Genomic DNA, 24,659 nt, shown 5'->3' on the forward strand with positions numbered 1-24,659 from the left:
GAGTATTTGGCAACTTTCGATACTGTGAGATGGAATCATTTTAACATGTATATGACTATGTGATGTGTATATGTTTTTTTAAATGTTTGTATTACTTGTGCTTGAAAGAGAATAATATATTAAAAATGATATTTTTTGTTACCGTTTGTTATTGAATACATAGAACACAGAATGCAGCCCATATTTGTTAAGTGGCTGTTTTGAGATTCTGCTATCTGAGGGTACATTAACTGTTTTATACAGATCGTTGTTTGTGTTCCTTCCTTTTGTTGAAGTACATATTATATATCCTCACTTAGTAGGAGGGAATATCACCTGAGTGTGGGGCCACCCCTGTAGAATATTATCTAAAGTTATCAACAAACATTAAATTGCTAAGAATTTTAAATGTTAATAAAACTATGATTAACCAGAAAATGATTCTCTGTGTTACAACCTACAACCATTCCTTCTGCTTGCAATTCTGAGAAAGCGTAATGTAATTTGTATAGCGCCTTCATCCCATTGGTATTGTCTCAAAGCACCGTAGGCCAAGGCCCTCACGTGGACCAGAGTCCAAGGTTTGGGAAAATTGAACAGAGGAGTTTGAAATGAGTGGGTGCATTTTAGCCAAAGCGAAGTTGGATAGGGGTGGCCAGGTCCCAACTAGCTACCCATGTTGAGCTGGCAAGTGGGTGGGTGCTTTGCAATTGACAAGCACGTATGCAAGAGTAGTAGACTAATTATGTGTACATCTAGACCACATTTTTGTTGTGGGGGATAGCTCCATTCTACTGCCAGAGGTGTAGTGCAATGTGTTGCTGGGAGTGGTGTATGGTTGCAGATTTGTGCTGGTGGGTGGCCTTGCCTTCGGCTATGTTTCATAAGCATGGAGTGCGATATGTACCTGTGTGCTCCGGCTGGCTTCTTGGTTTCGTAGCTTTGCCATGGTCTCTCTCCAGTGATTCTGCTGGAGTTTATTGGGTTATTTGGTGGTTACATGGAAACTCTTTGCTGCCCCGGACTTCCTGAAGTGGTTGACTAGCTCAGGGTTTGTCAGGGTGCTGGGGTGGGGGGGGGGGGCAAGCCATGAATTGAGTGCCCTTCGGAAGGCCCAGTGGTTCCCTCTGCGTTGGATGTTAAGTGGCATCAAATTCTGGGTAGTGGGGGGGATTGGATGGAGAAGTAGGAGCCTCCTATTCTAGACAATCTGAAGGGAGGATCACAAGGAAGAGTGCAGTGCCTGAAAACAGGCTTCTGTTGGGTTGTGAGAGAAACCAGAAGGTGTCTCACCAGCTAGTCCCTGGGGATCTCTCTCTCAGGTGGCCAGGGCACGGTCATTGCCTTTGGATACAGATCCTGGGGGTGGACCAGTGCGGGAGGATCACCTGGGTAAGGGGGTCTTCGGGAGTGGGAGACCAGATGGCGAGACGGGGTGTTCCTCCCCCTCTAACACCTTTACCCCATCCTACCAGGTAGAACACATGTGAACTTTACCTCCGCCCCCTTACCCTTCACAAACACTTCCACATGGACAGCCCGCTCTCTAGAAGAAAACAGACTCACACCCGAGCAGTGTACCCGACATGTCCTGCTACTATGGTCATGCAAAGTCAGGCAATTACTGACAATCACTCACGCCTGACTTCCATTACACATCCCCACACGGATAAAAGGGGGAGCACAAGAGCACACCCAGAGTGAGGCAAAGCACATGAAGGAACAGCAGTTTCGAGTCGACAGCTGAACTAGGGGAGAAAGACAAACCCAGAAGGGTTCGTAAGAAGGGAGATACCCTTGACCTTTTCGGCAAGACGCCGTTACTTTCAAGAAACCTTAAAAGCAGAAAGTGTAAGGACAGGAAACCAAACTGAAGAATCATGCATTGTGTGTCGAAGATACCAAGGGCCCTCCCACGTAACTGACCAATGCGGGGAGGAGCAGCAGTCGCTGTGGTTTCGTCCTTGGCTCCAAGAACAAAGGAGCAACAGAGAGATCAACACAGCTTTTGAGTTGGGGAGACCGATGCAAGACCGGTCTGTGTTGAAGTCAAGATTGCAAGCGGCAACATTGTATAAGGAGCGCTGGAACAAAGATTGTTAAACGTGTGTGATGAAAGAAGCGAATAAAGCTAAACTGCTGATGAATGTTTGAAGTTGAGAAATCAAGATACGATACCGTCGACAGAGTGGTCCGGCACCGTGAATGTGTCAATCAAAAGGTCTCTGCAAGGTATCCCGCCAAGAGAAATGAAAGTATAAGATTGATGAAAACAATTGTATGAAGTGAATCAAAGTGGTCCTGAAACGGTTCAAGAAAAACCCATTGTGCATTCGTAAGTCTTTGATTTTGATACTAAGAGGATCCAAGGCCGAACAAGGGAGATTCATGGTCCGAGCCCGAACAAGGGAGACCAAATGTGAACATTGTTATAAAAAGGGGGTCTCCACTTGAAGAAGGGAGACACATGATGAACATTGAAAGCGAGAACTTGTGCATGTGAAAATCCTGATAGGAATTGAACTTTGAGATTTATTTTATTACGACAGACCCTCTGCAGTAAGAAACTCATCACAAGAGGCTTTGAGAAGAAGGTCCTGATGTCTGTGCTTTGAGCTGTATCCTCATAGCCGAGAAGCCAGTGTGTGCGAAATTTCGAACGTGCTGCCTTGCCCCGTGCTGAAAACATGGGGAAGGGCATCCAACTGCTCAACCGTCCTGACTTACTATTTCTGGAACACTTTTGTTGCATGAATTATTGTCCCACACCCTTTTGTATTTAGAAGTAAGGATTGGCAGTAGGTTTAATAGTATAGGCCCTTTTATTTTGACAGAGACGCCACTAGGACTGCGTTATTATTTTATGATTGTACTTTGCTCCCATCCTAGATTTAGATAGGCGTTTAACCAACCCATTTGAATTCAATAAACACCCTTGAACAGTGATCACTTGTGTCTGTCTTCACTGTTTGATACCATTAATTCCTTAGTTGGTGATTTTCTGTGAGGAAGTTACTGATTCAAATGAACTAATTCTAAAACCCATTGTTTTGAGATGTATGCCAATGACAAGATATTTGTGGACCTAACTGTAATTGAATTGCAACACATGATAATGGAGCTGGATGAGTATTATTTCAGGAATTGTTTAAAGTCATACTTAGAAGACAGGCTTGCTTGTAATTGACAAGCATGGTTCGAATGATGAATCTAGCTCACCCAGAGAGGGTATGAGCCTGTCCCTTATGTTTGATAAACAGTAATAATATATATCAGGCCTGAAAACATGGACTTACCCCCAGCCATTGGTTAGTCAAAATTGACTGTTTAGTGTGGTATGTGCAGAATAGTGGGGGCAAGTACCTTTTTATGCCCGGCTAGTAATTTGAAAGGTGACATTTTTACCTATGATCTTTATACAATATGCAACCTTAGTTAGTGGAGGGGTGTGAAGAGCGATGTTACCAGTGCACATTTTCACTTTGAGACTCTAATGCATTTTACACTTTGATGCCAATAGTATGATAATCTAAAGCAAGTCACACTGGTCCATTATTAAAATTGTGTGGATTTGTGATATGTAGGCTGCCCTACCTCTTTCTTTTACTTATTCCCGCTATGTCAGTAAAATGGGCTAAACAACTTTTCTTTTTACCAGTGCCTTAAATCAAGGGACCATTGAAATGAAAAAGTGCAATCTATGGTTGAAAAGGAGTTTTATTTAACATAAAATGCACTTTCTGTATTTATGTTAAAGGTATTTGTACCGCGCACCGTCACCAACTGAGTTGGTCCCCAGGCGCTCTGGCGGATCTGCAAATGAGAAGGTGGGGTGGGTTAGTAGGTGAAGCGGGAGTAGGATAGTGAGACGAGTGGTGTTCTGTTGGCAGCTTCAACTCGGTATAACACCGGGTGCTGAGCTTCAGTGCGAGTATTGGATCGGTTTCAGTCCTCGTGTGCTGTTGGTGTTGCTTATGTGTTGTTGCAGTGTTGAAGTGCGTGCGGGTTGTTGTGCGAGAGATGGTTGTGTGAGATATTGAGTGAGATAAGTCTGCAGAAATGCTGAGTTTTTTGTTAGTCGGTCGTATGAAGGTTAACAGAAGTTCAGAAATCTGTCCGAGTGTGACACTCGGCAAAACTCCCAATTTCATCGGGGTGGGCAAAGGGCTGCGCCTTGCAGGGTTTTGGTTTGTGTGGGGCGCTCCCTGTGCTGTTCTGACGCGCTTTGTAAGTGTTATGATTGCTCCTCGCCGTTCTATTCTAGCCCGCTCTGTAGTAGTTCTATTGCCGATGGATTGATTAATGTGGGTTGGGTGTCTATTCTATTCTCCTCCTTGGGTGCTGGGCTGGTGTGGCGGACTCCTCTCAAACTTTCTATCTAAATGCGTCTGCCGGTTTAGATATGGTATGTCCGGGGGGAGTGGATGGGTCATTTAGGGCTTCGTCTGGGTATCTTATCAGTCTCTGGAGGCCTCCTTTTGTGGCTATTTCCCATGATATCTTATGGTCTGTCGTGTGGTCGGTTCTTTGGGTTCAGTGTTTGTCCATTTGAGAGTGGCCAAGGTTGGTGTTATTTTCATTATTGTTTTAATGGGGTGGGCATTCTAGTTCGTTGTTGTTGTTGATGTTACGCTGTGAAGAGCCATGATTTGAGGAGTTTCCTGAATGCTAGGGAGTTTTTTGTGTTCCTTATATTCTTAGGTAGGTCATTCCAGGTTTTCGGTGCTTGATGAGAGAAAGAGGATCCTCCAAGTTTTCTTCTGTTATAGGGTTTTGGTTCCAGGCGGATGTCGGTGCTTGATCTCAGTGTTCTTGTCGGTTGATGTAGGCGTAGTTTATCGCTTAGGAATTCTGCGCCTTGTTTGTGTATTGCTCTGTGCGTGATGCACATGGACTTGAACTTTATTCGCGGTTTTAATGATAGCCAGTGTAGTATTTTTAGCGCAGGTGTGATGTGTTCTCTTCTTGGTACCTTGAGGAGGAGTCTGGCTGCTGCATTTTGTATGCGTTGTAGTTTTTTTTAGAAGTCCTACGGGCATGCGCAGGTATAGGCTATTGGCGTAGTCTACTCTGGACATGATCAGAGCGATGATGGTAAGTGTTTTGTTGGTGAACGACAGGAACGGTAGGATCCTTTTAGCTGCTCGCAGGAGGAAGAAAGATTTCTTGAGTAGGGAGTTTACTTGTGGCTCTAGAGTGAGGTTGTTATCCATCAGGACCCCTAGGTTTTTTACAGTTGATGATGGTTCTGGTGTGGTGCCGAGTTCTCTTGGCCAAGGAATGTAGCTGATGTCTCCTCCCTTTTTTGAAACAATCATTCTCTCTGTTTTGCCTGGGTTGATTTTGAGGTGGTCGAGGTTCATTCAGTTGAATATCTCACGAAGGCAATTCTCCAGTGTGGTATTTTCTTCTCGGGTGTCTAGTATGTTGAAGATTATTTGAGTATTGTGGGCGTAGTTGTAACATGTGAGGCCGTGTTTTTTGATGAGTTTGATTAATAGGTACATGTAGATGTTGAATAGAAGCGGCGAGAAGGATATTTGTGGTACTCCGCACGTGGAGTCTCTAGGTTTGGATTTAAAAGGTTTCATCCATACGGTTTTGGTTCTGTTTGTTAGGAAGGATTTGACCCATAGTAGGGCGGTGTCTGTTATCCCTAGTCCTTCTAATCTCTTTATGAGGACGTTGTGGTTGACAGTGTCGAAAGCTGCGGACAGATCAAGGAGAATCAGGGCGGTGGTGTTGTCCGAGTCTGCGATCGTTTTTAGGTCATCCCATATTGAGAGGAGAGCTGATTCTGTTCCTCTCATTGGTCTCAAACCAACTTGAGCCTGGTCTGGTAGGGAGTGCTCTTCTATGAATTCTTGGGTTATTTTGTAGACGTGCGTTTCTAGCAATTTGGCTATCTAGGGTATATTGGAGATGGGTCTGTAGTTGGATAAATCCTCTACGTTTCCTGTTGTGTCTTTGAGTAGCGGCTTGATGTATGCTGATTTGAAGGCTTGTGGTACTTTACCTGTTGAGATTGAGCAGATTACTGTGGTATTCCATGGGGGTTCCTTGTCTGAGGATTGTTTTGTATATGTCTGAGGGGCAAGGGTCTTCAGGAGAGCCAGATTTGTTGCTTTGGTTTACCAGTTTGACGAAAGCCTCAACTGATATTTCTGGGAAGCTTCGTAGCTTGTTTGGGTGTTCCTCATCAGTGTCGCTGGGGTTTGAACTGTGATTGCTTGGTCTGTTTTGTATGGTGTGTTGGATGGAGGTTATTTAGTTTTTGAAGTGGTCTCCTAGGTCATTGCAAAGTTTCATCGATGGAATTGGCGTGTTGTTGCAACCCGGTGGGTTTTTTATTTCGTTTATGATTTTGAAAAGTTCCTTTTGTGCGTTTGGTGCTCTGAAGATTCGGTTGTCATAATGTTTCCTCTTCGCTTTTTGTATTTCCTTTTTATATGAGCGGATCTGCTGCAGGAATTTCAATTTGTTAGCAGTGGTGTTGTTGGTCCTCCATTCAGATTCTAGTTTTCGGTTTTTCCTTTTCATGGCGTTGAGGAGTGGGGTGAACCATTTTGCTGTTATTTCTTACGTGATGGGGTGAAGGGCTTTTCTTTGACGGTGTTGTCTAGAGTTGTTGTGATCCAGGTGTGGAGCAGGGCAACTTTTTTGACTAGGTCTGCTTCTTCCATGGTTGATGCTTGTGGTTTGCTGAGTTCTAGGAGCTTGTTAGGTTGGAGTTTTTTTTATGGTTCTCCACTTTCTTTTCATCATGATCGGTGGTTTTTCTTGTTGGTGCGGCCCTTTTGATTATGAATGGAATGATGAGGTGGTCGCTCCAGAGTATTTGAATTGGGGGTGGCATGGTGACGAGATCCTTGTTGGCGAAGATTGCGTCAAGTTTGTGCCCTGCTGAGTGTGTTGCTCCTTTGACTAGTTGTTGTAGGTTCATGGCTGCTAGTTGGGCGGTTAAGGATTTTTGTGTGGTTGTGGTTTCTTCGTCGAACCAGATGTTGAAGTCTCCGAGGATGATCAGATGATTGTGTTTGATGGCTAGGATGGTGATTGCTTCCGTGAATGCATCTATGAAGGTCGCATCGTAGGTTGGTGGTCTGTATATAAGTATGAATTTCAGGTTAGTTTTGGGGTTTACTGATAGCCGTAGTATTAAGAATTTGCATTTATCGATGTTTAATGGATCTTCCAATTTGATGGCCAGTTGTTCCTTGTGGATGATCGCTAGACCCCCCCCCCCTTTGGATTTCCTGTTTGCTTGGATGCATTTGAAGTTTTCAGGCAGGCAGTTGTTGAGGGTGCTCTTGTAGTTTTCGCCTAGCCATGTTTCGGTTACAAATAGGATGTCTATGCCTCCATCTGATAGGAGGTTGTATATTTCCATTAAATGTTTGGACAATGACCTTGCGTTTATTAAGTTACAGTGGATTCTCTTGGTGTGATTTTGTTTTGTGGTAGTTCGTTGTTCAGGCTTGTAGTTGTCTGGTCGTAGTGTTTTTCCGCTTTGGTGTTGGTGGGATGAAGAACGGCGACGTCTGCTTCTTCATTGAAGCGGTCCAATAGGTTGATAACAGGGCTGATCAGTCGTGGTGTTTTTGCTGTGATGCTGCTCGAATGAAGATCATCGATGGCTTCTTCATTGAGTCCGATTGTTGGGTCGGAGGTAGCATTGTTGGTTGCCGGGGGTTTACCGTATTGTGGGGGATGTTGTGGAAATCAATGGTGCCCCTCTGTTCCTGTGATGTAAGGGGTGATGGGGTTGGAGCCCTCCCACTCTCTTGTTGAATGCTGCCATCTTTTTTCTGGGTGTTTCGGGAAATTCTTTTCATGTCTCGAGGTTTCCGTGTTGAGGCATCATTGTTCCGCGGTTGTCGCGAGGTATGAGGATTTTTCTCTTACAGATTTTGTTCCGGTTATGGTAGCATTAGGCGTGTTTCCTTCCAATGGGGCTGCTTCCTCTGGGGTCTGTCGGTGTTGTGTGTTCGCGTTTCTTGTTGCACAATCTTGTTCTTTCTCTGCGTCCTTTTCTGGGTCGGGCCATTTTTCAGTTTAAGGTGCAGGCGTATTTGGGTAGTTGGTCCTCTATGCTGTGTTGTGCAGGCGCAGTGGTCTTGGTTTTTTCCTTCTCTGGATATGCTGGGTGCTTTCTCGCTCAGTCTGTAGTTTCTGTCGGTGGGTAGGGTGCGTTTCCTAAGGATGCACTGTCCGGAAGGGTTAGAGTATTGAGCAGTCTGGTGGAATGGGACTTGATTCAGCTAGGTAGTGATGGGTTTCCGGGATTAATAGAGTCCTGAACTAAGCACAGTTAAATTAGGGGCCCTGTACAATGGGAGAAAGGCTTACACTTAGGAGGGTGACAGAGTTCTGGACCTAACACAGCTGGATTTGAGGGTCTGCCGAAACAGCGGAGCACGATACTAAGCACGGATAGACTTGAGGGTCCTGCACCGTAGGGAGAAGGCCCATGCCCAGGAGAGCAACAGGGTATCAGACTGAGTAGCTGTATTTGAGGGTCAGTTGTAGTAGTACTGTCTGATACCAAGCACAGCTAGATCTGAGGATCAGTTGAAGCGGTGGAGCACGATACCAGACACAGCTAGATCCGGGAGTCCTGCACAGTGGACGTCTCCCTTGGGTTCACCTCGGTGAGTTAGGGGGCATGTACTGATTGAGGGCGCAGCTAGGACATACTACATATCTTACCATGCAATCTGGACACAAAGGACCAACTAGATTTGAGAGACCTGTATAGTGAGGGAGAGGCCTAACCGTGCAAACTAAACATCATACAATGCAATTTGAAGACAGAACTCCTGCTATATTTGAGAGTCCTGTATAGTGGGAGAGAGGCCTATCAATGCAATCTAATCATCATATAATGCAATTTGGAGACAGAACCCCTGCTAAATTTGAGAGACCTGTATAGTGGGAGAGAGGCCCATCAATGCAATCTAATTGTCATACAATGCAATTTGAAGACAGAGCCCCTGGTGACCTGGAGAGACCTGTATAGGTCTATACAGAGGAAGGGGGTCTGTGGCTAGCTAGATTGGTACAGTATTAAATACTGAGTGAGCTTGTGGGTGAGGGAAAGAGATGCAGAGGGTGGTAGTCACCTTCTTTACTTTGGGTTTGGTAAGGGGCTCGGAATATAGGGTAGAGTAGTTGCTCTGCTCCTGACCCAGGCCACTCCTACCTTACTGGTCCTTGTAGTTGACGGTTGACGGCTGGCCACTGCTTCCCCTGCAGACACCCGCTATCGCCTCCTGGAGCCGCCTCTGTTGGAGCCGCCCTTGGCCTTAGGGCCCTTAGCCGCTGGGCTACACGGGCAGAAGGGCTGCCCTGAGAGAAGCGGCGATGAGGGCCGAGAGGATCAATGGGAGATTGGGGGGTGCGGGATGTGAGGCGGGAGAGAAGGAGAACCAGGGCTGGGAAAAGGCAGTGAGCGCCTGCAACACGGGTCGCTAGACCCTAAACAAGAAGTTGTTTTTAGCCAACCACGGGCGGTGGGATGACGCAGACACACACTCGGGGAGGGATGCGTGCGCAGTGGGCTGAGGGAGCTTCTTTGGCAGGGGCTAGAGCTGGAAACACGGATATGGACAGCCAATCAGGGCCGGGGGGCGGGAAGGGAGGCGGGAGAGGGAGAGGGAGAAAGGACGTAGCAGCGACGGGGAGGAAATTGGGGGCTGCAAATTACACTAGACCAATGGTCAAATACAGGCCCAGGAGAGTGAAGGCACTTGGTCACTCACCCGCTGTTATGGCTGACACTATTGTGAATAGTTTTGTATTTTTACTTGAGGATTGTGAGATTCATGGTTTGTAGTTCTGTTTCTTTTAGGTGAAAAGACAAAATTAACATGGACCGATTTATTGATAATACCAAGATACATATGAATGAGAAGACTTGGTCTATTTAAGTGGATCAAACTTGTTTCTTTTTAATGAAGGCTTGGATCAATATAGATACATGTTGTGGAGGGAACTACTACACATTCTTAGGGCGGACACTGTTTACATGCACTTTACATTTACTTATAATGAAGTGCTCTGATGTTTAGGTTAGTATTGTAGAGGAAATTGCAAAGTAAGCACAGGAATCCTAGGCATTTAGCTAGAAACTGAAGGATGTTGCTTTCATAAAAGTACTGCACTAACACATTATAAGGATTTGATCAGGCATAGAGAACAATATGTGTATAGATGTACTTTACATTGTGAACAAATTATTACACAAGGGGGTGAGATGCCCCTTCCCCCTTTTAGTTGAATCATCTTTGGGCTATAGAAGAAGGATTTCACTGGAACTTTATTGAGGTGCCGTCTGCCCAAAAAAAAGTCCTCAGCCACGGGGGTGAAGATAAAGCTTTCCAAGGTCAGAGTCAGACCCTTGCCTCAACCAATTCCCAGGAAAACTTGGGGTGACTTGCGGCTGGACAAGTCCTGTCTTCTACTGGGATTTGCCTGGTGGAAATTGCAGCCTTGCAGGTACTCTCCAGCAACCGTTCTGGCTGGGAAGGACAGAAGCAGGACTTACATTATTCTCCACACACTTGAACATGGCTTCACAGCACACCAAGGACCTGTTGCTGGACAAAGCCTGCCTCCTGCTCAACACCAGAACCCGGGACTCGCTTACTGAAAGTGGCAGCCTCATCTGTGCTCTCCGACAACCTTCTCTGCTAGGACGGACAGACACAGTACTGACCTTATCTCTACAGGGCCTGGTCATGGTCCCACAGCACCCAGTCTACAAAGGAAGCTGCCTGTGGTGGCACGGTCTGGAATTTAGGACCACTGAGTGTTTGCGAGCTACGATAAACCCAACATTGCCTGCCTGTCCCAAGCCTCTTAAAGCTAAGTGCCATTGGCACTTGTTGAATTGCACAGAGTTGCTCCTTACCAGCTCAACCCCCTCAAACCTCTTTCCTCACACCGGACAAAACCCAGTAGCCAGCACCCACAAAGAAGATATCAAAGTATCTACAGTGACGCAGTCACGCAGGCCTTCTCCTAAGGGACCAAGCAACAAATAAGGCTCTATTTTGTACCTTTTTAAAAAGCCATATACTTAACCTGAGCATTGTTGCAAAAGACATTTGCCTGCATACACAGAGTTCCTGTTTAAGCCCAAAATCTGCATATGTTGTGTATTTCATGAGAGGGGTGGGCTGTTAAGTGTTATTAGTTTGTCTGTCCTTGTAGTTTAAATAAGCCTTGTATTTTTATAAAACATGTATTGGACATTTCTTAAATTTTGGTACAACAGTAAGGCACTTGTTAAACATGGCAGTTTGCATTAGTAGCAAAGTATTATAATGCAACCGGGGTCAGGGAGGTTTATTAGCATTTTCAAAACCGAGGATTCCCCACACAATATTATGAAAATTAATGTTCTAAAGCAACATTGTTCGATGTGTATAAACGATGGAAACACAGGGGTTGAAATTAAGATTCAATGAGCAGGAACTGAAGCTAGCTCCTGGGTGTCTGGCGTTACCCAGTAGACAGGAGCTACCACTGGGAAACATCGCAAATTAACTTCCACAGGAGTAGCACAGTTTGACTTTATGCCTATTATGTAGGATTCATTAGATTTAAATGCATGTTAGATGTGTCCTAATTCTTTTTTGATCAACATTCATAATACTCAAAATTGATGTCACGCACGTATGTTTGTAAGGCAACGGTTGGCCTGAGGAGCCCAAAGCAGCCGACAGCTGTTGATTTCAAGTTAACTAGGCTCTCGTAAGATAAAAGCAGCTGACTAGAACTCAGCAATTTTGAACCCTGTAAGCAGCAATTCATGATTTTGTGGTGTGAGATGGGCAATAACTGCTGCTGCACCAAAATAAATAATTCCTATAAAAAGTATGCCAGAGCCATCGGGGTATTCTGGGAGGAAATTATAGCCCAAATAAAGACAATGGTAACTCCTGATGTAGCTCTGACCCCAAGAGAATGGATGTGCGGCCTGTTTGTTCCCGGGCTTCGCCTACCCACTAGGGCGCATGGTAAAGCCTTCATGTTATTGATAATAGCGGCATGGTTGGCAATTGCGAAATGTTAGAAACACAAACTGAAGCAAACGAGAAGGGACTGGTTGTATAAACTGTGGGGGTTTATGGCAATGCAATGGATGACATATTATCTGCAAGGGGAAGTATGCAAATGTCAACAAGACTGGGCAATGGTCATGGATTTTCTTAAAGGGGACTTTGTACCCAAGTGGTGTACGCACATTTTGAGAATATTAGACATTATGTAACTGAATGAAATCCCATGGACTATTCCAGATGATGAAAGAAACAAGAGAACTGCTTCTGCCTGGGGAGGGTGAGTTGGGAGGAGGGGTTAATGTCGTTAAATTTAAATGTCAACAAAAATGTTTTTTAAAAAAGTATGCCAGAGAGAATGCTAATAATAATGGACCAAGAATAAATGACAGTAAAAGTATGGGAGAATGAATAGCAATAATGATGTGCCAAGATTGAATGTCAATAAAAGTATGTGCAAAGGAATAGCAATCATTGGCCAAGAGGGAATATAAATAATGGCAATAGTTCATACCAGCCATGGCATGTGAAAAGAGCAAATGCCAATAACACTATCTTGAGGTCGAATAACAACAATCCAGTGCAGGTGGCATGATGAAACCGGGACAACATGTTGTGCTGTAGGAGGGGAGAAAACAGATATTTTGTGCCAGGGGGAGTATGAATGCCAAGAATAGTAGGCAAAGAAGAGGAATGCAAGCAGTGAAGTGGAAAACAGTGTAATACAAACGATTATATCATCAGGCCAAAGATCACATGATATCCCTTCGGCAATGTAATTGGGGGTCAAATGGCATTTGATTTCACTTCTGCTACCCATGCCATTTTGGTGATCTCACGTCATGTTTAGGCTCCAATCAATCAATGTGTGAACCTGGCACCCACGAACCCTACAGTTTACTCTCTTTGAACATTTCTACGTACAGACCAATACTTACTGGTGGTAAAACAGCAATGTTGATTTACATCACGTCTTGAGTTCTCTGCATTCATTGAAATGAACAAAGTTCCTTCCAGACAATTTGTTGATTGTTTTCCATCTTTACATTTCATGTGAACGATCAGATATTCAAAAATCTGAAGGAGAACAGAAATATTAATCAATAATCGTTCGATAATTGTTAAAAAAACAGAAAGGAGAAAATTGAACAATTGTATTTTGTACAATATCCTGATTATAGTGGAAAGAATAACGTACCTAGTGCACTGTGACATAATGACTACTGCTCTGCAGAAGTACAATGACGAGTTGTGGCTAGAACGCCAACTCAGCCCCACATTACTACTAAACCAAGCGAGATCCCCATCATGAAGGTTAAACAGGCACAGCCAGAAAAGGGCACCTCCTTCTCCTATTTTGCTAACATAGGCTGAGGGCAGGCTGTAATCTTCAGGAGGGGTGTTGGCTGGTGCAGAAGCAACAAACAGATTACTGTTTGTGGAAGGTTTGTAAAGAGCACTTGCAGGGTTCTGTCACCTCCAGTGAGCAGGGTATTTAATACCAGCTTCACAGTAGCAGTAGGGCTTGTACAGACAGTTGGCCATCCCCAAATAGGACATTGGGAATGGTTAGGGAAACAAGCTTTGTACTGCCTTTGTTCGGTGAGCTCTTTGTCTTCACCTGACAAAGGCCTTTGGTACAGATTTTGCCCCCAACAGAGCTCCAGTGACTCCTCCTTCAAGCAGTGTCCAAAGATGATTCAACTAATAGGAGGGTTGTGTGAGCAGTCAGAAATGTAATGTGGACACAAGTGTGAGGAAGCAGAAGGTGTCTCACCCGCTTGTCCTCAGGGATAGGTCATCCAGGTGGCCAAGACATGGCCATCGCTTTTTGATCCAGTTCCTGGGGGTGGACCAGTGCGATAGGATCACCTGGGTCAGGAGTCTTCGGGGAGTGGGAGACATGATGGCGAGACACTGTATCCCCCCTCCCTGTAACACCTTTACCCCATCCTACCAGATAGGGTGTTTAGAAACTCTACCTCCCTTCCCTTCACAAACACTTTCACACAGTCAGCCCGCTGTGGGAGAAAACAGACTCACACCCGAGCATTGTACCCGACTTGTCCCACTACTATGGTCAGGCAAGGTCAAGCTATTACTGGTAATCATTCACACCCGACTTCCATTAATCTTCCCTAAACGGATAAAAGGCGGAGCACGAGAGCACACTGAGCGAGGCAAAGCACACAAAGGAATAGTACTTTTCAGATGGCAGCTGAACAAGGGAAGAAAGATGGCAAACCAAGAAGGGTACGCGCAAAGAGGGAGATAGATACCCTTGAACTTTTTTGGCGAGGAACCATTACTTTCCAGAACCCTTCAAATTAGACAGCATAAGGCCAGGAAACGAGACTGCAGAATCCTGTATTGTATGTCAGAGATATTCGGGGCCCTCTTGTACAGCTTGCTAGGCCCTGAAGACCCTCCGCATATGGAAACCCAAGGCACAATCGCCATATGCTAGTGATACGACAGACAAGAGGTTCGATTTAGGGTTTATTGCCAAAGTATGCTCAGTCGGCTGACTGGGTCTAACGTCTCGCAACGTGTGTCACCAAGACCTCGTGAGACACAAGAGCACGAACATCATAGAGTTACATATATACAAAATATTAGCCTTCAAGGCACATAAGAACCGCCCATAATGTATCTTCTTCAGCTAGAATTCAGTAATTGACACTTATGACACACATGACACATTATGACAAGTTTCTTAATCTGTTATATTCAGCAAAAGTTGCAGACAAAGTTCTTTGTTAAAGAACATAAAACTCTCGTTCAGTGAGGATATCGTGTTCGCGGGGAGACACATTCCAAAGCACCTTATCTACTAGTTTCTATTTGTGAACTTGGGGTAAGCCCGTTCTAAGGAAGATACGTGAAGGAGGACACTACAAAAGTATAATTCATGTATTAACTGCCTATTTCTACAGCTTTAGTGAGACAGGCCGGCACCTGGGCCGCTGATAAAATGCCGTTTCTTCTTGCTCTCAAGGATTTCATGAGGGGGGGGGAAAACAATGTATTTCTGTAATGTTTGGCATTCCTGTCTGGGCTGATCTTTCAACATGCAGGCTGTGGCCTCGTACCGCGTATGAGCTTTTCAGGATATAATATGTTTAGCAAAGCATTTAACAGAACAGCAGTAAGCGGTAATGGCTGTACGTACCAACCCATTCCTTTCCCCCAATGCTGGGGTAAATGGGAGCAGACCCAACAATTCGTCCTATTCAGGATAGTGCGCGCCATATTCATAATCAAAAGCAATGTGTTATTATCATACCCTCTTCTGTGTCTCACTTCTAAAGGAGGAAGAGTGTAAGAGAGCACATGTACCGGACTGTCTGTGGCAGGAGCATTCATGGCAGGTAAAAACAAGCTTAAAGGATGCACAGTTTCCAAATACCAAAAGATCGGGACTAGCGTAACCAAAATGCAAAGTAGCGTCATAATTATTAACATATTTTTCCTACAGCAAATTTTATGTATTTTTTAAATCTCTATCTCTATAATATCAGCGGTAGTGCACGAGGGAGCAGGAGTTAGTGTAGTCATTGTCTGCAATGTCTATTGCAGCAATGTTCATAGCAAAAGATTTTCTTCACAGCAGCACACGGACAGCAAAGCGTTCAAATAGCAGCAAAGCGTTCAGGCCAGTTCTCGTTAGCCTGCTTGATAAATAAGCAGAAAGCTTATGCACAGTGCTCCAAAACGTTAGAGCAAGCATCAGTTGTGTTGGTACCATATGCCTCCCCGCTTGTCCCCACGGGCTCGCATTGGTCATTCGTTTTCCAGAAGGTAGCACCGGGAAGCCGTGTTTCAGAGCTTTCAATTTGATGCACATCGATACAGCTCATTCGTTCCACTTCCCTAGGCCGCAGATTCCCAATTCATCCGTGTTGGGAACAGAGGCAAAACAAACTCGCAGATCAGATCACTTCCTTTTTTACATTTTTTTTTTTGAGAACGTAGGTTGTACCTTATTGCTCCAGGTACTGTGTGATCTATGAATAATGCATTTTCATTCCTGGAGGGAGGCTTAGTGTCAGCCTGTGATGCAATGTGTGATGATGCGGCAGCTGTCGGGCAAGGCTGGGGCACCTTTGGCCCTTTTATCTTTGTTGCAATCTCCCCAAGCCCTTTCTCCAGCTTAGGAAGCATTTCTGGCAGAGAACTGGTGATTGTGTCTTTGTGATCGGGTGCAGCGGTTTCTCAGCGTTCGGATCAGGCAGCTCTTTCATAGGAAATGGAATTCTTTGTGTGCGTAGCATGGATCCATGCCTTTCGACCATCCACTCGGACTGCAGTCTGTGTTGCCGGGAGGACCTGATAGGGGCCCTTCCACCTCAGTGCAAGTGAAGATTTTCGCTCGAAATTTTTCAGCAACATCCAATCTCCTGGCTGCAGACAATGCCCTGGGCCTGTATATCTGACAGGAAGAGCCTTCTGCACCTGCTGATGAATCAAACGCAAGTTCTAACTTAACAGTTTACAATAAGTGCTGAGCAAGGGGTATTCGATCTCACTTAGGCGCTTAGGCTGCGGGACCCCCAAACATTCGCTGGTCTCCCCATTACAATTTCATATGGGGAGAGTCCAGTCCTTGCCTGCACAGACGTTCTCATACACAACAAAGCTAATGGCAACGCATCAGGCCACTTCGACTGACTCACTGAGCGTATTTTGCTAATTTTATTCTTCAAAATACCGTTCTGGCGTTCCACAAGACCGGCACTCATCGGGTGTCTGGCCAAGTGGAATCTTTTATCAATGTTGAGTCCTGCACAAATTTGTAGTATTACGGCTGCAACAAAATGCGGGCCATTATCTGACCATATAACAAGTGGCAAGCCGAATCGGGAAAAATACTCTTAGCATCACTTTCGCTGTGCTCATTGCTGTGCAATCATCAAGCGGATAGGCCTCCACCCATTTACTAAATGCACATACCACCACAAAGACGTACTTGAGATTTTGACACCTTTCCATTTCTATAAAATCAAAATGGATCACTTCAAATGGCATAGAGGGTAGGCCAAAACTACCTACTGGAGGAGTGGTTCCTTTTCCAAAGTTATGTTGTAAACAGGTCATGCAGTTTTGGACTAATCTGTCGGCAGTTTTTCTAATGTGCGGATTCTGCCATACTGTGTCTAGAAGCTGAACCATTTTCTTAGCACATAGGTGTGTGGGGCTGCGGGCCAAAGTGACCATCGCTGTTACATAGGCATTGGGCAACATGCATTTTTTACTCGTCTTGTCCACCCAGCAACCCTCTATGTCTAATTCTGCTGTCCTTCAGACCAAGCTTTTATTTTGTCTGCAGTTCCTTCTGTGTGCATCTCTTTAACTGTGGCAATTCCATTCTCTACCATGCAGGGTACCTCTTTCGACCTCTCAATGCACATTTTCGTATGTAAATCAGTGGCAGTTTGTTTCGCAATTCTGTCTGCAAATGCTTTTCCAACATCACATGCTATTTTTTTTATGCGCTTCACATTTCATTATTGCTAATCGTTTAGGAAGTGCAAGAGCAGACAACAATCTTACTATTAAAGTGCCATGTTGGATCTTTGTTCCATGTGATGTCAGGAAACCCCTCTCAGCCCATAATCGACCACAATTGTGCAAACCCTACCGAGACATTATTCTGCTCGGACAGTGGTATATCTGGAACCAGGTGATGGTCAATTGAACATTTATGTGCACCTGTGTCCACTAGAAAAGTGTGCTCCCTATTCCCAACCTTAATTTCTACGTAGGGCCCTTTCTGGTCTACGGGAATAGATACTGGTTCCAACCCCCGCCCTGGGCTGTCCTAGTAAAACAATACATCATCAGATGTGGAGTCGCAAGAATAGTATGCGTTGGCCTGATTATCGAAAACATTTCCATCTCCCGCGCCATTCGGATGTTGTTGGCTTTGGTTCCGATACGGATTCCCCTGGTTATTCTGACTTTGTGGTCTTCTTGTGTTTCTAGTCTGTCCTTGTGTTCCCGGGCGACCTCTATTCTGTCTTCTCTGGAAATTCCCATTTCGATTCTGTATCTGCGGGCACTGTGCTCACCAATGGCCTTCTTGTCTACAATAGGCACATTTATTGAGTCCAATTGGAACACTGTGCATGTTGGAAACGTTAGATCTTGTTAGTGCGTTCCCACCACCTCTGTTATTGTGTGCTACTTGTTGCATTAATACCCTTGTTTTCAAATTCCCTTTGTCCATTATTTCTTTCTCCTTCTCTGCATTTACTCTAATCTCATAATATTGGGCCATCTGTAACACTTCACTCTGATTTTGCTTGCCATGCACTCTCAGATGTCATTATGAGATTTTGAATTTTCGGTAACAACCCTTGTACATACTTATCAACAAACAACCTTTTCCTGGGTTCAGTACTAAAATCTTGGCCACTAAAATCTGCAAATACTTCTTCAAACCGATTAAAATAATCGGTCGCTACTTCATCTTTATCCTGCACGCAAGCTGTCAATTTGTCACAAACAGTTCTTCTCTCAGGTACTAAAATTTTCAATTTCTGTACTATTCGCACTGGTAAAGTCAACATGACTGGCGGCGGTTTCTCGCCCACTTTTTTGTTCGCATCACTCATAATCAAATTTTGCCATGTATCACCCAAAATACCAATGTAATCCTTATTTCTAATCTGTTTCCATACGTCTATAGGAAGAATCACGGGAAATAATAGGTCAATACCACTCATTGTAAAGACAGACAAATTCAAAACAGACTATTTCCTTAGAAAATCCCGCCGGGTTTTTCCTGAGAAAAGGGATTATTTGCTTAATGTTATTTAGCTCCGGTCTAGAAAAAGGGACATGTACGAACTGTGCAGTCTCCAGCTTTCCTTAGCTTCGCTTCCTGCTGCATAAACTCTGCAACTGTAAATAGGTCTTGAGCACTCACTTGCCACACCGCTGGATCTGGAGTGGCTTCCCCAGCTGCTGCCTCAGCTTCCACAGCGGACTCCATTTCTAAAAGGAGGTCGGTCTTTAAAGTTCCTGCCACCATGATGATTCCAGGAAAGACTAGACCGCACACCATTAGAACGGTAGTGCTGCCTTACTCGTGTTGTCCTTGTCCCAGTACAAGGCTGAGGCTGATATGTGTCTGTATTAACAAAAGGAGGCTGATGGGTGTTTGTCTCAACCAAATGAGGATGTTTTTTTCTAGTTGGTCTCTTCCTGGTCCCAGTGTTGAGGTGGTGTTTCTGGAGAACAGTTTTGAGGGAGGAACAGGGAAAGGGCTGACAGTAGCCAACAAAGGCTTAAGGAATAGGAGGGTTCATTATGAAAAGGGAATGAAGAGACAAAGGGCCTGATTCATCAAAGTGTTTTATAATGGCGCAATCCCATAGGAAAACGTTCCATGAATCAGTACCCATGTCTCAACTAGGGACATCCTCTCCCAACTCCACAAGTTCCCTCCACCCACATGATCCTCCCTGGCATATCGACCCACAAGGTCAGAATCCAAAAGCAATGGTCTTTCCCATGCCTACGCTCATAAGCAGGAGCAAGGGAAACTCCTGCTACCATGGTTCCAGCCTTGACTCTAGATACCAAGAAAGCCAAGCGGTTCATCACAGCCGGTGAGTAAAAGAGAAAGCTGATAAGAACCGAACTGTGTTGAATGAAAGTCGGAAAGTGGCCATTTGAAGAAAGTTCAAAGAACTGTAAAATTGTAAAAGGGAAAGCCAGCTGCAGAGGGAACCGGCACCACGTGGGTGCTAACTCGAGAGACTGTGGTCAATCCCATGTTGATTAAATCTACAGATACCAGAGGGCCGTAGGAGAGCTGCCAAGCTAGGTCAAAGTGGTTATACAGGAGGTCAAGCAAAATTCCCCATACAGTCAAAAGCCTTTGACCCAAGAACTGTAGTGAATCCTGCATGTTGAAAAATAGCACATTAGCTGTGTTTCGTGGAGATTAGCAAGAGTGAACCCGGCCGAGGGATGCTAATGGACACGGGCGAAGTCTAAAAAGGCCCATGAGGAAAAGTTGGTGAAGATTTGTGCAAGCAAGAAGCATTGCATTTGGGGTCCAAGCCCAACCGAGGGAGATCCAGGGGTGGAAAGACACCACACAAAGCTCATTGAGAAAAGAAATGTTTTGGATCAAGTTGATGAACTCGACTTGCGAGGGGTCTGTGTCCAGAAGAGGGACCCAGGGGTGAAGCCATCACCCAAAGTACATTTGGAACAAACTTTTATTTTGCTCTACTGAGACATCAGGCCCACGAAGGCAAGATACTTTCGAGAGTAAAGAGACTTGGCCCTTGAGAACCGGACAGCTAAAACGGAACTGTCAACTCGTGCTGGAAAGGCTTCAGTGTGTGCTGTGCTCCAAAATCCCACCTTGTCCGGTGCTAAAAACGCGGGGACGGTAAACCTCGAGGCAATCACATTTGTGAATACTGTTCTTCTTTATTTTGAATACCCTATCCCACACACTTTTGTATTTAGCGTAAGGAATTGGCAATAGGTTTTTCTTAGTATAGGCCCTTTTATTTTGACACCACGCCACTGGGACTGCCTTATTTTCATTTGATGGTTGCCACTTGCTCCCATCTTAGATTTAGGTTTAGTTTAGGTGTTTTTCCACCCTGCATTAACCGCTTAATAAGCACCCTTGAACTGTGATCACTTGTGTTAGTCTTTACCACGAGTTCCTTACACGCCAGACACGGAACTGAATCTGCCCTGCTCGACTTGAATAATCAACTCAATGTCATTAAGGATGACGGTGAACTCGCCATACTTATAATACAGGACCTCTCTGCAGCACTTGACCTTGTCGATCATAAAACACTTTGCAACTGCCTCGCATCGACAGCAAACTTCACACCATCAGCCACAGAGTGGATCAGATCCTTCCTGGCTAACGGATCCTTCCGAGTCTTCATTGACAATCACACCACCTCACCAACACAAGTAACCTGTGGAGTACCCCAAGGCTCCTGCCCTTACCCCACACTGTATAACATTTATACAAAACCCCTCTTTGATCACCTTGGCCGCTTTGGAATGTCCTACACAAACTACGCTGACAATACCAAACTCCTTACTCCCTTACCCCCATCAGGTACCTACACCTAAGATGGTGCAGCAGTCAATGCAGTCTACAAAACAGCCCAAACTGGATGGCAACCCACCTGCTGTGCCTCAACAATGACAAAACTGAAATCGTCATTGTTTGCTCCCACTCCACACTATGGACCCGGCATACACAGAGCTCAACATTGATGGTAACCTGATCCCCAACTTATCTGCAGCTAAAACACTGGGCGTTTACCATGGGGTTGCGAGGATAGCTCAGGGGCAATGTACTCGTCTTGAACGCAAGACAACACTAAGCAACACACGTTCGATTCCCGGGTCTGTGCTTAGAAACCTGTGGGTATTAAGCGCGTTATAAATAACCAATTACAATTGCTCCATTCTTGACCTCTCTCGGCAAGTAAACTCAATTGCTTCATCCGCTGCATATACCACCAAGCTGCTCAATGCCAGCAAGCCATTCCTTTTCACCCCAACCGTCTTACGATAGCAAGAGCCATCACAGGAGCCAACGTGGATTCCTGCAATGCCCCATGTGCAGGAAATCCGGAACGTAATCTGAGCAAATTACAGATTATCCAAAACAATGCCCTAGGTGCTGCCACAGGTCTATCCAAAAACGACCACATCAACGAAGCTAGAAGAAACAACCTTTTCCATCATGCACCGATGCCCCTCCAACAGTGCCCCAGTCGACCGCTCTCAATGAGCAAAAAGATACAACCCTGTGTGCCCACTTAGACTGCTAAACTGTCACCATGTCAAAGTCTCCAGCTTCAAACGCAAATCTGCTGAAGGCTCGAGCTTCCCTGTCGTGGCCGCCAAACTATAGACCTTCTGAAAAAACCTAAAGACCTGGCTGTTCATTTAAAGCACCGTGTTCCAAGGCCCAATCTACCACCATCTTCATCTCAGTGTACTCCATAGCTCAAGCACCAAACCACTCACCACCAGTGATCGAAACAGTCTGGGGCAACCCCACAAAGGAAGTCCTTGCCAATTATTGCCCCATTGCGGGCGGTTATGGCCAGCAAAGATTCTCGAGAAAGTTGCTACCATGCAACTTCAGGGCCATTAGGAAGAGAAGAACATCTTGGATCCCTACCAGTCTGGCTTTAGGCCAGGCTATGGTATGTGCTTTATTAATGGTCTGGGTTGACCTTCTCGAAATTGCCGACAAGGGGGATGTCAGCATACTTGACCTGTCGGCAGCTTTCGACACCGTGGACTTCGATATACTTAGTTCTATATTATACTTACTGGTACAGGTATCAGAAAAGGCAATGAAATGGTTTAATTAATTTTTAATCACCTGACTTCAACAAGTGAAGACAGGCCCTTATTTCTCTGAAACACTGGACAGTTACTTGTGGAATACTGCAGAGGTCACCTCTGTGACCCTTATTGTTTAATTTGTACATCTGCCCGCTATTAAAGATTTTTTATCAGTTTGATTTACAGCATCATTCCTTGTGTGGACGATACCCAGATTTATGTCAGTTTAAAACAGCGTCTGGATGCAGTGGAGCGTGTTTTGAAATGTGCAGAAAGAGTTGGATTATGGATGCTTGACAAACTCCAGCTGAATCCAATTTAGACTGAAATGATTGTATTTGGCTCCAAAAATAAAATGTCAAATCTTTTGCCGATAATCCCTTGTCCTACACTATTTGGAACTGCCTCTAATTATACTGAATCTGTAAAGAATTTAGGATGCATTTGGCAGTCCACCCTGGGTTGTAATTTACAGGTGAATCAGACAACTTTAAGTCTGTATATTTCCAACTGAAGCTTCTTAAGCCCCTTCTCCCCTTTATATCTGAGAATGATCGATCAATGGTAGTAAGCACCCTCATCAATGCTAGGTTAGACTATTGCAATGCGCTCCTTGTAGGCAGTCAAAAATATCAATTACAGCGCCTTCAAGTGGCCCTAACCTCAGCAGAACGTCTGATTTTCTCTTCATCAATAAAGTCTCCAGTTTCCGAGTTTCGCATGAAACCTCCACCGGTCCTGCAGTGGACTCACATTTAAACTGCTGCGCCTTGATTTCAGGTGCATTCATGGCCTGGCCCCAGCATATCTAACATCAAAAATCATGATCTACAGTCCCACACGCTCTTTGCGATCTAAGGGCCAAGGCCTTCTGGTAATACCCCCTCCTAAAACAACTCATTGGGGAGATAGGTGTTTCAGTCGCAGGTCCTCGTGCCTGGAACTCTCTCCTGCTTTATCTGCGACAGATCGAGTCCCTGGCAATATTCAGGAAGCATCTGAAAATGCAGGAAGCATCTGAAAATGCATTTATTTGTATAATCTACTGGTAGCTTCTGCACTGTATTCCCTTTCTTTCTGTTATTAAGATTCATCGGCGCCTAGAAGCAGTTCGCTACTTCCTCAGCAATATAAATATTCAAATCAAATCATTTCACTCTCCTGCGGATCCCTTGCTTGTTACGGCAAAAGGAGTCAATAAGCTCTCAGTCAGGCCCCCTCTCAGATGTATTCCAGATGCCTCAGTGATCAGATACCACTGGTCAGTACTCCCTGTGTGCAAGGTCCACAGGCCTCTCTAGCCTCATGCACCTGGCCTCAGTGCCCCACACCAGGTGAAATGACACTGCTACTTTGCAGCGTCTGGTTTCAGCTGGGCTCCCCCGGATCACAGGCTGCAACACCAATCCGCTACTTATGGACCCCCTCCCCCGGACAGTCCACTTAGCCCCAGGCTGCCTCCAATGACTCACGACAAAGCAAAAGTAGGAGCGCTTTATGTGGCTCTCCGCTCCTCCTCTTCAGCCTTCACCACTGAGCAGGCCCTTGTTTACCTAGGCCATCTGGGTGAAGCTCCCTAAGAGACGAGATCGCCTCCTGCAACCCCCACAGTGCCGCAGGGCACACCTCTCCAAACAGTAGTGACTGTAATTTAATATCTCTAGGCCAAGTCTCTGATCCATCCCCTCGCCCTAGATAGGCGGCCCATCTGCGCTGTCTAGGGTCAACAACCTCACCAGAGAATAGAAAGAATGGTTGAAAGGCAAAGTATGCTATAGTTATACAGTGCTTAACTCTAAAGAGGAAAATTATTTGACCTACTTACCTGATAATTTGGTGTGTGATAAATTATTGGGGTGTACTGTCAGGTACGATACGCTTAAAGTCCAAACAGTGTGTGTTTGGTCCCTTTGGGGTGAGCCCTATGACATTAGCTCCAGACCTCACTTGTGAGAATCCTGGCTACACTCCTGGTAAGTTGGGGTGAAAGATGAATCTAATGGGCCAAAGGAAGGAATATCTATTCAGCCTCCTGGGCTACAGGTGGGGGATCAACAGTGGGTTTAATGGCCCCACTCATGCACTGACGTTGCACTCCGCTGCGTGCAGATTAAATAAAGTGGGCGTTACCGGCCGTGTCAGAGCAACCGGGGAGCCCGACCCAGCAACAAGTGTGTGCGTGGCCTTTGTTGGTGGGGGGGGGGGGAAATCACAGACAGTCCAGTAACGGAGACGCTTTACAGTGGCAACAAAGTA

General features: G+C 45.2%; 1 protein-coding gene across 2 annotated transcripts in view; it reads right to left on the reverse strand.

The window, feature by feature from the left end:
• Positions 1–24,659, reverse strand: part of TOP6BL (TOP6B like initiator of meiotic double strand breaks) — a 1,011,792-nt gene that overhangs the window by 981,598 nt on the left and 5,535 nt on the right. For both annotated transcript variants that reach the window (XM_069643061.1, XM_069643062.1), the window contains exon 2: positions 12,983–13,121. In XM_069643061.1, the coding sequence (XP_069499162.1) occupies positions 12,983–13,121 (139 nt within the window). The remainder of the gene's footprint in view (positions 1–12,982; positions 13,122–24,659) is intronic.

The sequence above is a fragment of the Ambystoma mexicanum genome, chromosome 2p (assembly GCF_040938575.1).
Source record: "Ambystoma mexicanum isolate Mex_15411 chromosome 2p, UKY_AmexF1_1, whole genome shotgun sequence".
In the NCBI taxonomy this organism is placed as follows: domain Eukaryota; kingdom Metazoa; phylum Chordata; class Amphibia; order Caudata; family Ambystomatidae; genus Ambystoma; species Ambystoma mexicanum.